A 16025-nucleotide genomic window follows, 5' to 3' on the forward strand; every position below is an offset into this window, starting at 1 on the left:
CTAACATGGAATCAGCTGCACGACTTGGAGGCAAGACCGCAGTCATCAGTGAAGCCTAACAAAGTCTTTACAAGGTAGGTGAGTTCAGTTCAAACAGCACTGGAACTTGTAGAATTATATTGTTCCTACTGGTACTAACATTTGTGAGGTGAAATTAAGAAAGAGAAACTCAAGTTGCCCCTGCAGAGGTCATGATGGGCAGCAGGATGGCAGTCAGAAGCTATCTGCTCTATTAACCGGGTTCCCTGACAGAAGGGTCAGTCTAAACTTGGTTCCTCAGAAGCTCCTATAGCAGCAGGGCTGCCCCCTCACGGTTTGTGATCTCACTGCACTTTTACATTTTAGTACATACTTATTTATCTGTGTGTTAAAGTATTTTTCTTTTGTATTTACTTATTGATTTGACTGACTGACTGATGTTTTGTGACAGGATCTCACTATGTCACTTTGGTTGTCCTGCAATTCACTATGTAGACCAGCTTGGCCTCAAACTCACAGATATCATCTGCTCTGCCTCTCAAGTGCTACCTAGGATCAAAGGTGTATTCCACAAGTCTGGCTTCTCAGAGTTCTAAAGGTACGCATATACCTAGATTTGCTGATGCATCAGGGGTCACCAGACACTGCAGAAATAATAAAAAAAAAAAAAAATTACCTCAGAAATACAGAAGACAACCTGTATCTCAAGGAAAAAATGGAATTCATCCAATGTTGAGATCTAGAATGATCACTGTGGCTGCTGTTTGTTACCAGACAAATTATCTTTATAATAAATGACTTCCAAAATGACAAATGAAAAATTATATATTAAGTAACTTTAATAAATACTCTGTAAAATGAGTGAAATATAGAAGAAAAAAAAGAGAGAAACTCAAAATAAGAACTGAAAAAAATAATTCCAACACTGGGTCATCAGCTCAAGGTCACCACACTCAAGGTAGGAGCTGGAGAGTAGGCTCAGTAGTCAGGAGTTGTGACTGCTCTTGCAGACAACTGCAGTTTATTTCCCTGCACCCACAACAGGTGCTCACAAACACCTGTAACTAACACAGCTACAGACTGAGCACCCTCTTTAGGTTTCCGCAGACATCTCCACTCGTGCATATACCCTCACACAGACATACACAAACGCGCGACTAAAATAAAAGTAATGTTAAACTCAAAATCTTTGGCATAGCTGATAAGACTGGAGGTGATCAAAGTTCCATAGCTACTTAAGATACTCATCTTTAGCTTGTTAAAACACAGCACTTACCTTGTCATACACAGGATGCTGTTCAACAAACATAATTATGGAGCTGGCAAGATGGCACATGCAGATAAATGTACTTCTTGCACAAGTGTGAGCCCTGGAATCCACATAAGGGTGGAGGAGAGATACACCACACAATTGTCCTCTGATGTCTACTTAAGCGTGGTGACACACACATCGCCCCCATCATATATATGAGGATACACACAGCAGTAACATTTAAACAAACCAATTAGCCACAATTACTTTAGACTCTTACTAAACACTAGTAATGCTCAGAAAATAGCAGATGTGACTCTACCTCTGGAGGAAAAGAGACAAACAGAAGCCCAAGTTATTCGTGATCATAAAGGATATGTCAAAGGCATAGAATCAGGTCCTAGGCAGACTGTCATCCTATCTATGCAATGGAGAAAGTCAGACGGAGGTAAAGAATCTCTCTGAGAGCCGTGTCAAACATTACCATTTCAAACAGAAGACGGACAAGCTTCTCAGACTCTCCTCTGTATTTGGAAGTCAGAGTTGAGGAAGAGACATTGAAGAATGTTGTCTTGCATTCTGTGGCAACTGCTTTAGCAAGAAGGGTCTTTCCAGTGCCAGGTGGGCCAACCATCAGCACACCCTGCAGGGAAGATAACGGTGTAAACAAAGACTCCATCTGCCATTGCTATTTCCTTACCTTTTCAGTTTTTGTTTTCTGAGGATGGTAAACACAGATGTGGCCTTGACCTCCTGGGCTCTAATGGTCCTCCTCCTCCATTCTCTGGAGGAGTGGGACTATCAGTGGAGACTCCCTTGTACAGCAGCTTGCCCTCATAGTAACACTGAGTACCAAACTTCACTACATTTATATACAACACTGTGACAAAGGCCAAAGAGTAAAATGAATATTCATAACAAAGTTTGTTTGTTTGTTTGTTTGTTTGTTTTAAATAGGGCCTCACTAACTTAGCCCCAGCTGTCCTGGAACTCATACGTAGATCAGGCTAGCCACAAACTCACAGAGCTCCAGCTATCTCTGCCTCCCAACTGTTGGGTATATGCCATCGCTACTGACACAAGTAATGTTTCTACAACACAAAAGGAAGATAATCACATTAAAAGTTTGGAACTCAATTAAGAAAAAGGAATACCTGGCTGGTGAGATGGCTCAGAGGTTAAGAGCACTGACTGCTCTTCTGAAGGTACTGAGTTCAAATCCCAGCAACCACATGGTGGCTCACAACCATCAGTAATGAGATCTGACGCCCTCTTCTGGTATGTCTAAAGACAGCTACAGTGTACTGTAGCATATAATAATAAAATATAATACATATAATAATAAAAGTTATTAAAAAATTATTTAAAAATTATTAAAAAATAAAAATACATATAATAATAAAAATTTAAACAAAAAACAACCAAAAAACCGGAAAACTGATAATTGTTAATTTATTAATTATTATCAAAAGATTAACTATTAGTAATTGGTATTTTAAAGAGGCAGATGTTTACTCTTAACCCACATTGTCTTAAATAGCTTCTTTTCATATCATCCCAGGATCTTCAAAACCATCCATTATGAGATAAAAATATTGCTGAATTTGACAAAGAATTCCAAATCTACCATGGCAAATGATGCAGTAAGACAAATGCAATGCGCTAGCCGACTGGTCATGTGTGCAAACAGAAGGTCATTCTAAGAGCTGTGTGGGCAGAATGATCCTCAACACTGCTACTCTGGGAACCCTGATTGGCTTTTGATCCAAATATTCTGAATAACATACCATAAATTCTTTTTTAAAAGGCTTTTTTGAGATAAGATCTTACACTAATCCAGTCTGTCCTGGAACTCACTATGTAGTAGTCAAGGCTCACCTCAAAGCCAACGTGATCCTCCTGCCTCAGCTTCCTGAGTGCTGGGATTGAGCTACTACACCTGGTTTAACCTTCTCTTATTCCACTTTCTATAATATAAATAAGTAAGGGTTCTCCACAGCAACCCTGCTATTTACTCTGCTGATAAGGGTATAAACTTACTTTCCACGGTCTCCTAATGCCCTTAAAGAATTCTGGCATCCACATTGGTAACACCACTGCTTCCTGAAGCAACTTTTTGGCTTCTACTAAATCAGCAATATCATACCTGAAAGAAAGGATACTTTATCAGCCAACCCCTTAGATCATATATCCAAGCCTATATCATCACTCTGAAAACCATCATCAGCACAGGTTTTTGTGCCACAGACAAAATGTTCAATCCTTTCTTGGGCCCTGGAGAACATATGACTAGTTTTACCACAGCCAACCAGTATACACAGAATATACCTTTGTCTTTAGTTCTTGGCAATAATGGCTTTCAGTTATCTTATCATAACAGATCTCCTTCGTTCATTCTGTGTGTTGCCAAGCTAGTGTGAAATTTGTGCTATGGTATGACCTAAGTCAAGGTCTGAGCACCTCCTCAACTAAAAAGCTTGGGACTGTGCTTCTGGGACGGGAACACACACTTCACTAGCTGAGCACTCCCTAATCCAAAAACCGTTATTATTAATTACATCTAAAACTCTCCAAACTTTCTAAGGATAATGGCTTTGCTTTAAAAAAAAAATGTGGCTCAGGAGCTGGAGAGATGACTCAGCAGTTATGAGCACTGACTGCTCCTCCAGAGGTCCTGAGTTCAATTCTCAGCAACAACTTGGTGGCTCACAACCATCTGTAATGGGATCCAATGCCCTCTTCTGGTGTGTGTCTGAACACAGCTACAGTGTACTCATATACAAAAATAAACCCACAGAGGAAAGTAGTTTAACTCTACACTTGAAAATATTATCAATATGAAAGTGGTATATTAAAGCATCCCACTATTATTGTGTGGGGTTCAATGTGTGTTTTGAGACCTAGTAAAGTTTTTTGGTTATTTTTTTTTTTTTGGTTTTTTTTTTTGTTTTTAAAATAAACATTCGTATGCTTGCAAAAAAAAAAAAAAAAAAAAAAAAAGTATCAATAGCTGGCCGGTGGTGGCGCACGCCTGTAATCCCAGCACTCTGGGAGGCAGAGGCAGGCGGATTTCTGAGTTCGAGGCCAGCCTGGTCTACAGAGTGAGTTCCAGGACAGCCAGGGCTACACAGAGAAACCCTGTCTCAAAAAAATCAAATCCAAAAAACCAAAAAAAAAAAAAAAAAGAAAAAGAAAAAAAAAGAAAAGAAAAGAAAATATATCAATATCTAGGCAGTGGTAGCACACATCTTTAATCCCAGCACTCGGGGCAAAGGCAGGCCAACTTCTTGAGTTTGAGGGCAGCTTAGTTTATAAAGTAAGTTCCAGGACAGCCAAGGTCATACAGAGAAACTCTGTCTTGAAAACCAATGTAGGGGCTGGAGAGATGGCTCAGTGGGTAAGAGCACTGACTGCTTTTCCGAAGGTCCTGAGTTCAATTCCCAGCAACCACATGGTGGCTCACAACCATCTGTAATGGGATCTGATGCCCTCTTCTGGTGTGTCTGAAGATTGCTACAGTGTACTCATATAAATTAAATAAACAAATCTTTAAAAAAAAAAAAAAGAAAACCAATGTATTTCTGAATATCTACCTTTCAGATTAGGGATGTTGAATCACAAATTGTATACATGGCATTTTTTAAAAATAAATTATTTTTATTTTATATGCTTTGGTGTTTTGCCTGCATGTATGTCTGTGAGAGGGTGTCAGATCTTGTAGTTACAGACAATTGTGACCTGGGATTTGAACCCCAGTCTTTTGGAAGAGCAGTCAGTGCTCTTAGCCATTGAGCCATCTCTCCAGCCCCAAGCATCTCATCTTATCTCTCATAATGGCTTAGAAGAACGACCATTAAAAAAAATAACAAACAAGGCATACAGCAGACACCTGCTCTGCTCCCAACTCTAAGAGGTAGAAGCCAAAGTGAAAAAGTCGACAGCATCATTATACAGTTCTCCCTAGACACTAGCGTGTCTACTGGCACTACCAGTGTATGCAGCAATTTTAGTATGAGAATAGATTTTACTTATAAATTTCAATTACTAGAAATATTTACATATTATAAAGCTACCTATTAATCATTTATATTTTAATAGAAATAGAAAGTAACTAACAATATTACTAACTTGTGGAAACGTGAGCTTTTATAATACACTGCAAAAAGGTATAGATATTTTATTAGATATAAAGTTGAGAATCTAGCACTAATTGCAAATCAAAGAAAGATCTACCACAACCTATACACAAGCATGCATTAAAAATCTCCACGTTGCCAGGAGGTGGTGGCACACACCTGTAATCCCAGCACTCTGGGAGGCAGAGGCAGGCAGATTTCTGAGTTCGAGGCCAGCCTGGTCTACAGGGTGAGTTCCAGGACAGCCAGGGCTACACAGAGAAACCCTGTTTCGAAAAAACCAAATCCAAAAAAAAAAAAAAAAATCTCCACGTTGGGTTGGTGAGATGGCTCAGTGTGTACAAGTGGTTACTTAACAGGCCTGAGGATCTGACCCTCAGAACCCACAGAAATGAGAGAGACCAGAACCACAAAGTTATCCTCTGATCTCCAACATGCCACAGCGCATATTCTGCCCCATCATACGTACACACAATAAAAGTCTGAAACACACAATAAAAACCTCAATCTTTTCAACATTAGCAGGGGATCCAAAAGATGAAATTTGTGCTAGCTTTGTCCTACTTTGTATATGACATAGTAATTTAAAAGAATCTCAAGGAGCTGGGGATATTCAGTTAGCAGAGAACTTGCCTCATATGTTTAAGACTCTGTGTTCAATACCTACTATCATACAATCACATACAAACAAACAAACAGAAACAAAATAGAGGTTGTCGAGCTGGCTCAGCGATGAGGAGCACTGCTGCTCTAGCGGAGCCCCAGGGTGATTTCCAGCACCCGCAATGCAGCTCACAGGCATTTATAACTCTAGTTCCAGGGACTATGATGCCTTCTTTATTCCTCCAAAGGCATGTACACATGTGATGCAATGACATGCATGCAAGCAAAACACCCACACACATAAAATAGTAAACATAACAGTGCAAAATACAAATAAAGTTTTAAAACTGTGAACTGAAGTCTGGGTAACATAGCTCAGCCTTCAGTCCTCGTCCAGCGTGCAGCCCTTGCGTGCTCGCCATCACCATGTAAGCTGGGCAGGTGATGCCTGTCTGTTACCTAAGCACTCAGGTAAGAGGACTGAAGTTCAAGGCCATGCTGGCACACAGCTCCTGTGAAGCCAGCCTGGTCTACAGGGAACCCTGCCTCCAAACAAACAAAGGTGAGGCCCTCGGGACAACAGACTGACCCAGCTCAGAGGGAATCTCTTCACGGTGTGCTGCTCACACTGCCCTGTCCTCAAGGGCAGAACTTTAGCACATGTCATCTTTTCTTCATTTCAGTTCTCACAACAACCAGCTCAAGCACCATGAGATATAACTTACCACCGGACATTGGGATTCTGAGAAATTATATCTCTTTCCAAAGCTTCTACAAGGTCCTTGTCATACCCCGTGCTATCAAACTTATTTGCCTCTGGTTCTGTAACTGCAGCAGGTAATTTGTTCTACATGAGGAAATAAAAAAAAACAAAGAGTTTTTAATTGACCCAAAATTTGTCTGTAAGTCAGAAATAATGATCAGAGTAAAGTGATTTTGCTTACTGAATGGTCTCCTCATGTGCACCTAACATGAACACATTTCTGATCTCCTTGCTTCCCAAAGTGCTGATATAATCACCACACCTGGCCAAGGAAAACCAATACTAATCAAAGTAGATTTCTCTAAAGAAACCAGAGGCCAGCAGGCTTTTTTCTTTCTTTCTTTCTTTCTTTCTTTCTTTCTTTCTTTCTTTCTTTCTTTCTTTCTTTCTTTCTTTCTTTCTTTCTTTCTTTCTTCCTTTTTACACATCACTTTTCTTCTTTTTTTTAAAGATGTATTTATTATATGAGTACACTGTAGCTGTCTTCACACACACCAGAAGAGGGCATCAGATTCTATTACAGATGGTTGTGAGCCACCATGTGGTTGCTGGGAATTGAACTCAGGACCTCTGGAAGAGCAGTCAGTGCTCTTAACTGCTGAGCCATCTCTCCAGCCTTTCTCTTTCTCTCTTTCTCTCCTCTCTTTCTCTCTTTCTCTCTCTCTCTCTCTCTCTCTCTCTCTCTCTCTCTCTCTCTCTCTCTCTCTCTCTCTCTCTCTCTCTCTCGTGGAGTTGGTTTTAGTTTGATTTGAATTTGTGAGATAGTTTCCCTGTCCTCTTGTCCCTGATTCCCAATGCTGGAATTGTCAGCACATGTGCCCATGCCTGTCTCTCTATGAACACCTTGCTATCTTCATCTTTTCTGAAAGATATTATGCTGAAAGGATCCTGGATTCTCTTTGTAACCTTGGAAAAAATATTGTATCACTTCCTTTTGGCCTCTGGTTTCTTTGGAGAAATCTACTTTGATTAGGATTGGTTTTCCTTGGCCAGGTGTGGTGATTATATCAGCACTTTGGGAAGCAAGGAGATCAGAAATGTGTTCATGTTGGGTTCACATAATGAGACCATTCAGAATGCAAAATCACTTTGGTCTGATCATTATTTCTGACTTACAGGCAAAATACAAATTTTTGGTCAATTAAAAACTCTTTTTGTAAGACAAAAAGACTTCAAATAAGAAAAGAACTAACAAAACTTTATCAACCCTGAAACACCAGAAAGTCAGTAAACAATCCATAGAACTATATAAGTCTGTCAGGTTTTATTTCCTCCTAAGTTTTCTAAATTACATTTGACTGCAAAAGCAAAAACTACAACAATCTGCTGTTTATAACTGTAAATAGGAAAAATAAAGGAATATCTATCTGACTTCTAAGTACAGTGCAGAGGTCATAAAGTAACTATCAATAAATCACTTTGTACACACTTGTGTGTGCATGTGTACACAAATGTAAAAAGACAAAAAAACCTCAAAGCATGCCCTACTTTAAAAATTACAACTTCAAAAGGGGCTCAGACACATGACAACTTAAGTCAGAAATCAACTCAGGACCTAAATCAGGAAGTCAGCAACGGAATGAAAAACTCAATCAGGAAAGTTCAACCTGGAAATTTAGATTCTCAAAATAAATGTTAGAAATGAGAGTCATCCATTAAAAATAACAACACTCACTGAAAAGCATCACTAGATTAGAATAACCATAAGAATATCAGGGTAGAAGAAAATCAGATACTATATTCAAACAACTACCACACACACACACAAAAAAAAGGCATAGAGGCTGGAGAGATAGCTCAGCGTAAGAGCATTGGCTGCTCTTCTGAAGGTCCTGAGTTCAAATCCCAGCAACCACATGGAGGCTCACAAGCATCTGTAATGAGATCTGATGCCCTCTTCTGGTGTGTCTGAAGACAGCTAATAAATAAATAAATAAAATTTAAAAAAATAAGCATAATCACAAGTTTCAAGAACCTTAGGGGCATGCAAAAAAAAAAAAAAAAAAAAAAAACTAAAGGTAAGACTCTACAGCTGAGAATAAGCTAAAGTCTAAAGTTACCTGGCTGGCGAGAGGGCTTGTCCACTATTGGTTAAGCCTCATTCATAAAAACTAAAGGCATGGAAAAACCACTTCAATGAAACTATAGCAGAAAAATTCTCAGAACTAGGGAGAGACATGGACATACAGAAGGCATTTATAACCCCACACAGATGTGACAGGAAAACTCTTTACAAGACAAATTATCATGCAGTATCTAATCAAGTATTTAAATTGATGGGACAAGGACACAATTGAAGTGGAAACTTAAAGGTTCTTTGGAAAGTCAGCTGTATGATGTTTGCTGGGGCAAAACATTTCACTAAAGCAGACGCAGGAGAGAAGATGTTCTGCTAAAGCAAGAATGGGAAAGGAATCATGATGAAGGATTCTTTGCTAAAGACATGCATGTATTGATCTGCCTTACATTGCCTAGTTGAGCTACATTTGTCGGGATTCCGTAGAAAAGCACCCCAAAAACCGTCTGGTGATGCGCCTTGGCTTTTTTGCTGATTCTCTGGGCTTGGACTCATTGGTAGAGTGATGTCAGCTGAGACAGGAGCAGGTCCTGATGCAAGGCCCGTAAAGGACATGTGGTATTTGGAGAGAGTATACAAGGACTGCACGAACAATGATGGAGGATAGCTAGGCTTGTGTACAGAGCTCGCTGTTTGTGGGTCTTGAGTCTTTGCTGATTTTCACTTCTGAGAGAGGCACAGCCGAGAACTTCTCCTGGTATCCCCCAGCTCTGTCCTGCTGAGTCAGGCTGAGGCTGAGGCCTAGCGTCTGTGCTGGGTAGTTCCACTGCTGCTGGTTGGTGTTCACTATCCTAACTCCACTGAACTGGACTGCTGGTGTATCCATGAGGTGTTTGCGAGTGGACTGAGCTGCCACTGCAGCTGTGAACTGAACTGTCAACTTCCTGGCAACACAGATGAAGAGTTGCTCCAAAGAATCTTTCTGAACAGATACATTCCCCCCTATCCTTTCTTTCTCACTGCCCCTGGAGGATGGTGGGCTAAAAGTGTTTAAAAACTATCATTAAAAGTAAACTTTGAAAAAATTATAGTTACACACAATATTAAACTTGAAGGAGAGAGGCTACAAAGACAATGTATCAGATGTTTCACCAGAAACACTGTACGAAAACACTAGATATACTTTAAGTGCAGAAAGCAATTCCCAAACCAAGATTATTACATCCCAGCAAAGAGAGGTTTAAAATCCTGTGGAGAAACAGAGACTTTCCCTGATAAGTATGAACTGAAACAATTCGTGACCGTGAAGTCAGCATTATATAAAATACTAGAAAGAACCTTATGTATAGAGGGAGAAAGACAACCACAAGTGGACCTCATGAGAGAGAGAAATGAACATATTAACAAGAGCAGGAAGAGATCAGATGTATCTGTGTGGTTCAAATGTATCTCCATGATCAACTCCAGGAGACTCAATCATCACAGAAACCAATTTCAGGGCCTGGTTGACTGGATTTTTCCAGACTAGGTAAGTGAAGTGGGAAGGCTCACCCTAAATGTGGGCCAGCCTGGGTACACGGGGGAAGGGAGCTGGGTACTAGCACTGGGCACTCAGGGGAAGGGAGCTGGGTACTGGCACTGGGTACACAGGGGAAGGGAGCTGGGTACTGGCACTGGGTACACAGGGGAAGGGAGCTGGGTACTGGCACTGGGTATACAGGGGAAGAGAGCTGGGTACTGGCACTGGCCCCTCTCTGCTTGTGACTGACACGGCATGCAACAGCCTCACCCCCACCACTGTGGTTTCCCAGACATGATGGACTCCCCAAACTGCGAGTCAAAATATGACATTTCTTTCATCCATTAAGTTGCTATTGCTACAGCAGCAAGGAAAGTAGTGACATGAAGTCCAATCCTGTATTTCAGCAAACCCTAAGATTCTATGGCAAGAAATAAATAAGCCAGGAGCGCGATCAAGACAATGTCAGCAATCAACCAGGATCTTGAAATAATTAATCTAGAAGTTAAAGGTTTTAGCTCTAGTTAAAAGGTGCATCCAGACTAGCCAGGCAGTGGTGGCGCACACCTTTAGTCCCTGCACTTGGGAGGCAGAGGCAGGTGGATCTGTGAGCGTGAGGCCAGCCTGGTCTACAGAGTGAGTTCTAGGACAGCCAGGACTACACAGAGAAACCCTGTATCAAACAAACAAACAAACACATGCAGACCAGATGGCTGGATCAGGACACAAGCTCCAACTACTGATGTACAGGAGATACGAGACACCAGGAAAGGCACACACAGGAAGGACAAAGGACGGAAGAGTGTGCAGCAAGAGTGGAAGCAGGAAGCGCAGGGGCAGACTCTGGTCCTCAGGAAAGCAGAAGCTGGAGGGAGAACGGTCATCAGCCATTAATATGTCAGAAATCTATCCAAAGAAAGAACTAGAGATGTATATCACCAAACCTCACCACTACACTTCATATGTACTTCATAAAACAAACACTGCTCAACACACAGGACTAGATGCAAGAGCAAGTGATTTCCATATTTCATTCTCAGCAACACAGCTGAAACGAAAATAATAAAGAAACCTTAAAAAAACCCTATTATTGCATTGTGATCTATGCTATGTGCACATGTGTGCTATGCCATGGTGTGCACGTGAAGAACTATGAAGTCAGGTCTTGCCCTCCACCTCCATGCAGGTTCTGGGACCAAGCTCAGGTGCAGGTCTACACAAAGAAACACTTTACATCTAGCTGGGTGTACTAGTGAACACCTACAGCCCCAGCACTTGCACTTGGGAGGTGGAGGTAGGAGGATCAGGAGTTCAAAGCCAGCCTCCACTACATGAGCCTTTATCTCAAAAACAAAATCACTACCACCATTAATCTTCACAGTTAAACTGCATTGATCAAATGGGCTTAACAAAAAAGCCACTAATACTGCACACAAACAGGTGCATTGTACTAAGCAGCCTATAGAACCTTCAACAACATGGGTACAATTTCTTAGATCCTAACAGACCACAATGGAGTAAGAGAAGGTCAGTAGTGAGAGAAATCACAGACAGTACAGATGGAAACCAAGCAATGCCCTCCTTAAAGTCTGTGGGTCACTGAAGACCCCAAGGAGGAAATCCCAAACTCCCTAGCTGGACAGGAACTGCCTCAGCAGGTGAAGGCTTTCACACTTGACACCTGGGGCTTGACCCCCAGGGTTTGTGTGGAAGGAGGAGAGGATGACTCTGACGTCCACACACGTATACGCACACACAATCCGGGGAGAGAGGGATGACACAGGGGCCTTGGCTGACCAGGACTCAGTACGTGGACCAGTGTGGCCTAAACTCAGAACTGGCCAGCTTCCGCCACCCAAGTGCTAGGATTAAAAGCATATGCCACCATACCTGGCTTCAAAAGTTTTTAAAGGAAAAATCCTCCTGCCCCACCATAAAACTCAATGGCAACCCAATGTGTCCCAACTGGTGAATGGAAACCCTATATGTACAGATTCTGGGACAGACATACAGCCATAGTGTCTCAAATCTTGATTTCTAAGGTGAACAAATGACTCACTTAAAAACATTTTGAGGGCCGGGCGGTGGTGGCGCATGCCTGTAATCCCAGCACTCTGGGAAGCAGAGGCAGGCAGATTTCTGAGTTCTAGGCCAACCTGGTCTACAGAGTGAGTTCCAGGACAGCCAGGACTATAGAGAGAATCCAAAAAACCAAAACAAACAAACAAACAAAAAAACCATTTTGAGGGACCTGGAGAGCTGGCTCAGTGGTTAAGGGCACTGGCGGCTCTTTCAGTGGTCCTGAGCTGGATTCCCCGCAGCTGCTGACACAACTGTCTGTAACTGTAGTCCTGTGTAGTCCAATGCCCTCTTCTAGGATGCAAGTGCAGACAAAGCATCCATAGACATAAAGTAAATTTCAAAAACAAATTTGGTCTTATTTATTGTTGGCGTGCGCGCGCGCGCGCGCGTGTGTGTGTGTGTGTGTGTCTGTGTGTGTGTGTGTGTATGCCACATGTGTGCAGCTGCCTGCAGAGTCCAGAAGAGGGATGGGATTCCCGGAGTTGGAGGTACAGGAAGCGCGAGCTGACCCATGTAGGTGCTGGAATCTAACTTGGGAAGAGCAGCAAGTGCACTCGAACCACGGGGCCATCTCGTCAGGTCCAGCCATCACTTGGAAGACGGTAACATTTACCTTTTCCTCTCTTCCCTTATTCTGCTCTTTCTTTTCACGACTGCGGACAGCCTTCCCTCTGTCACTGTGAAGATTCTGTGCAGATGGCCGATGAGCTCTGACGGCTGTGCCTGGCCGGTTACTGTGCGGCTTAGGGTCACCGTGCTGAGAAGACTGGCGCTTCCTGGGTCCTGGTGAGGGTCTAGACAACACAAGCGTATTAAAGTCCTAATTCCTGAAGAAGCTGGGCATACAGAGAAGAACACAATGGTCTAACAAACTTGAGGCCGCTGCACCCCAAGGTCTGAACTGTACACCTGGCACGGCCTCTACGGCCAAGGACAGGACACAGTACTGTCATATTTACAAGCAACTAGGGCAAAGTGAAAATGACTTCCACTCCGGACAGCAGTGCACAAGCTACGTCTGAGTGCTGGGAAGCGGTAAAGAGCGAGTATCCAAGACTAGTGTTCTATCACGGCCACCAGAACAGACTGCACATGCTTTCTGTTTAATAATAATCTCCCCAGTCTAAAAGACTAGGGTGAAAGTGGGGTAGGGTGGTTCGTGCCCTTTAGTTCCTGAATTTGAAAGGCAGAGGCATGTAGATCCCTGTGAGTTAGAGGCCAGGACCACATAGTGAGACCCTGCCTCAAAAAGAAAAAATAAAGGTTGTGGTTGAAGAGATGGCTTAGACATTAAGAGCAGTTGCTGCTTCTGCTTCTAACCTGGGTTCTCAGTTCCCAGGATCCATAGAGTTCACAACTGTCTGTTGTGATCCAACGCTGCTTCTAGCCTCTGCAGGCACCAGGCACAGAGACTGTAGACATATACATGCGGACAAAACATGCATACATATAAAGTAGGTAAGTAAAAATAATGGTGGTGGAAATCTTCCATTCACACAGAACCTACTCGTTTCCTTTTAATTTAGGGGCAGAATTTAGACCTCCATGTTTAATGGCTCTTCGATTTATGTGTGATGAATAAAAACACACAAAATCCCAGAAGAATAAACAGAACAACCTATTCTCAAATGCCTCGGGGTATACTTCAGCAGAAGAAGGTATGCTACCTAATGTCAGTAAACTTTGCTGTTTTTAATATAAAAAGCTAAACTATGGCTTATTGACAGCTCTATTATGAGAAATGAATGATCTATACAGCCTGGGCAATACTTGGAAAGTTACAAATGCTCAATATGAAGAACCAGTTTTATGAAGTACAATAAAAGATTACAAGAAATAATGACAGAATATCTAAACTAGGTCGCATCTTAGTGCAAGGGTCTCAAATTAGCTATCAATAAAGAGTCAAGTCAGAGTGTGCTTTTCAGACAGCCAAAAGACTCATATATTTATACCATGATACAAACAGGAAATCTGTCATGGGAAGCAGGGAATGGACACCCACATACATACTCGTCACTTAAAAAGTGTGCTGTGAAAGTAAGCACTTCAGAAAAAAAGACAGCACGTCAGTCAGAGCCATTCCATTGATTTGCTTTTTTGTGCTTCTCTCCGTCCTAGAACTCACTCTGTAGACCAGGCTGGCCTCGAACTCACCGAGATCTTCCTACCTCTGTCCAAGCACTGGAATTAAAGGCGTGCACCACCACCACCTGGCACTTGATCAATTATCCATTTGCTATCACTTGGTAATAGAAAGCTGGGGGTAAAAATTCCAAATAAAACCAAACAGGCTCAAAAACCTGTCAGTCTAACTTTCTCAATTTACATTAAAAAAAAAAATTGAGTTCTAGACAGTGTACATGATTTCCAAGGGCTACAAAGAGTGAAGACTTGTGTTTCCAGGCACCTCAGTCCCAAGACAACACTAGTGTTGAGTCTGCTACTTTTAGACTATGCACCAAAAGCCTTGTTCTGGCTGATTTCTGCCTGAAACTTATACACATTTAAACAATTCATCAAAGGCATTTCAGGAAACCTCCCTTCCAGCCCTGTGCGCAGCAACTCAGTGCTCGTCGCAGATGCGCACCAAGGCGAGGCTGCCAACTACCCGGGCTTGTCCATTTCTTAGTCTCCACCTACCTTCTCTCAACAGGCACAGGCAGGGACCAGACTTCCCCTTCAGAAGCTGGAAGTTCATGCTGTGCAGCTTGCAAAGAAGTGCTGTCCAGCTTAAAGCTCTCCAGTGTTTTCATGATGTCCTTCACATGCTTAGCTTCCACATTTATTTCCTGCCAAACCTGGTGTCAAAGAAAGATAATAAGACTAAGTTTCACCAGGCGGCGGTGGCGCACGCCTTTAGTCCCAGCAGAGGCAGGCGGATTTCTGAGTTCGAGGTCAGCCTGGTCTACAGAGTGAGTTCCAGGACAGCAAGGACCACACAGAGAAACCCTGTCTGGGAAAAAACCAAAAACCAGAAACAAACAAACAAACAAACAAGACTAAGTTTCTTTAATAAATCACTGCTAAAATAAACTTAGGGCAGTTTTCTATGTCTTAGCCTCCACTCTGAAGGACAGCCAGCAGACTACATCAAACATCTTCATAAAAATGCCAAGACTCTTTTCTGTTTTCAATTGCAAAATTAATTCTGAAAGCATGAATAAAACTGCTAAGGGGCTGGAGAAATGTCTCACAGGCTGACAGGCTGATCTCCATGGGGACCCGGGACTGATTCTCAGCACCCAGATAGCCGTTCACAATCATCTCCAACTCCAGTTCCAAAGGATCTGATGCCCTCTTCTGGCCTCCTTGGGCAATGTATACACCTTGTACACAGGCTTGTATGCAGGCAAGACATTCAAACACATAAAATAAAGATAAATCTCTTAAAACAAGTCCTGGCTAAACTGCTACCCACATAATTCTTACTAAAACTGTTTAGCAATTGAAAGGTTAGCTGCAACTTTCAAATTTGACAAAAACAAAACTTTAGCAAGTTGCCTTTTGATAGTTTTATACTATTTAATTAACTGATTTTGATTTTTGTTTTGTTTTGTTTTTTTTTGTTTTGTTTTGTTTTTTCGAGACAGGGTTTCTCTGTGTAGCCTTGGCTGTCCTGGAACTCACTCTGTAGACCAAGGTGGCCTCAAACTCAGAAATCCACCTGCCTC

The 16025-nt window shown here is 42.0% G+C and overlaps 1 protein-coding gene across 2 annotated transcripts in view; it reads right to left on the reverse strand.

The window, feature by feature from the left end:
• Positions 1 to 16025, reverse strand: part of Katna1 (katanin catalytic subunit A1) — a 38873-nt gene that overhangs the window by 8932 nt on the left and 13916 nt on the right. For both annotated transcript variants that reach the window (XM_052169947.1, XM_052169946.1), the window contains 5 exons: positions 14995 to 15152; positions 12965 to 13145; positions 6696 to 6817; positions 3272 to 3377; positions 1716 to 1874 (listed from right to left, as the gene is read on the reverse strand). In XM_052169947.1, the coding sequence (XP_052025907.1) occupies positions 1716 to 1874; positions 3272 to 3377; positions 6696 to 6817; positions 12965 to 13145; positions 14995 to 15152 (726 nt within the window). The remainder of the gene's footprint in view (positions 1 to 1715; positions 1875 to 3271; positions 3378 to 6695; positions 6818 to 12964; positions 13146 to 14994; positions 15153 to 16025) is intronic.

The sequence above is a fragment of the Apodemus sylvaticus genome, chromosome 23 (assembly GCF_947179515.1).
Source record: "Apodemus sylvaticus chromosome 23, mApoSyl1.1, whole genome shotgun sequence".
Taxonomy (NCBI): domain Eukaryota; kingdom Metazoa; phylum Chordata; class Mammalia; order Rodentia; family Muridae; genus Apodemus; species Apodemus sylvaticus.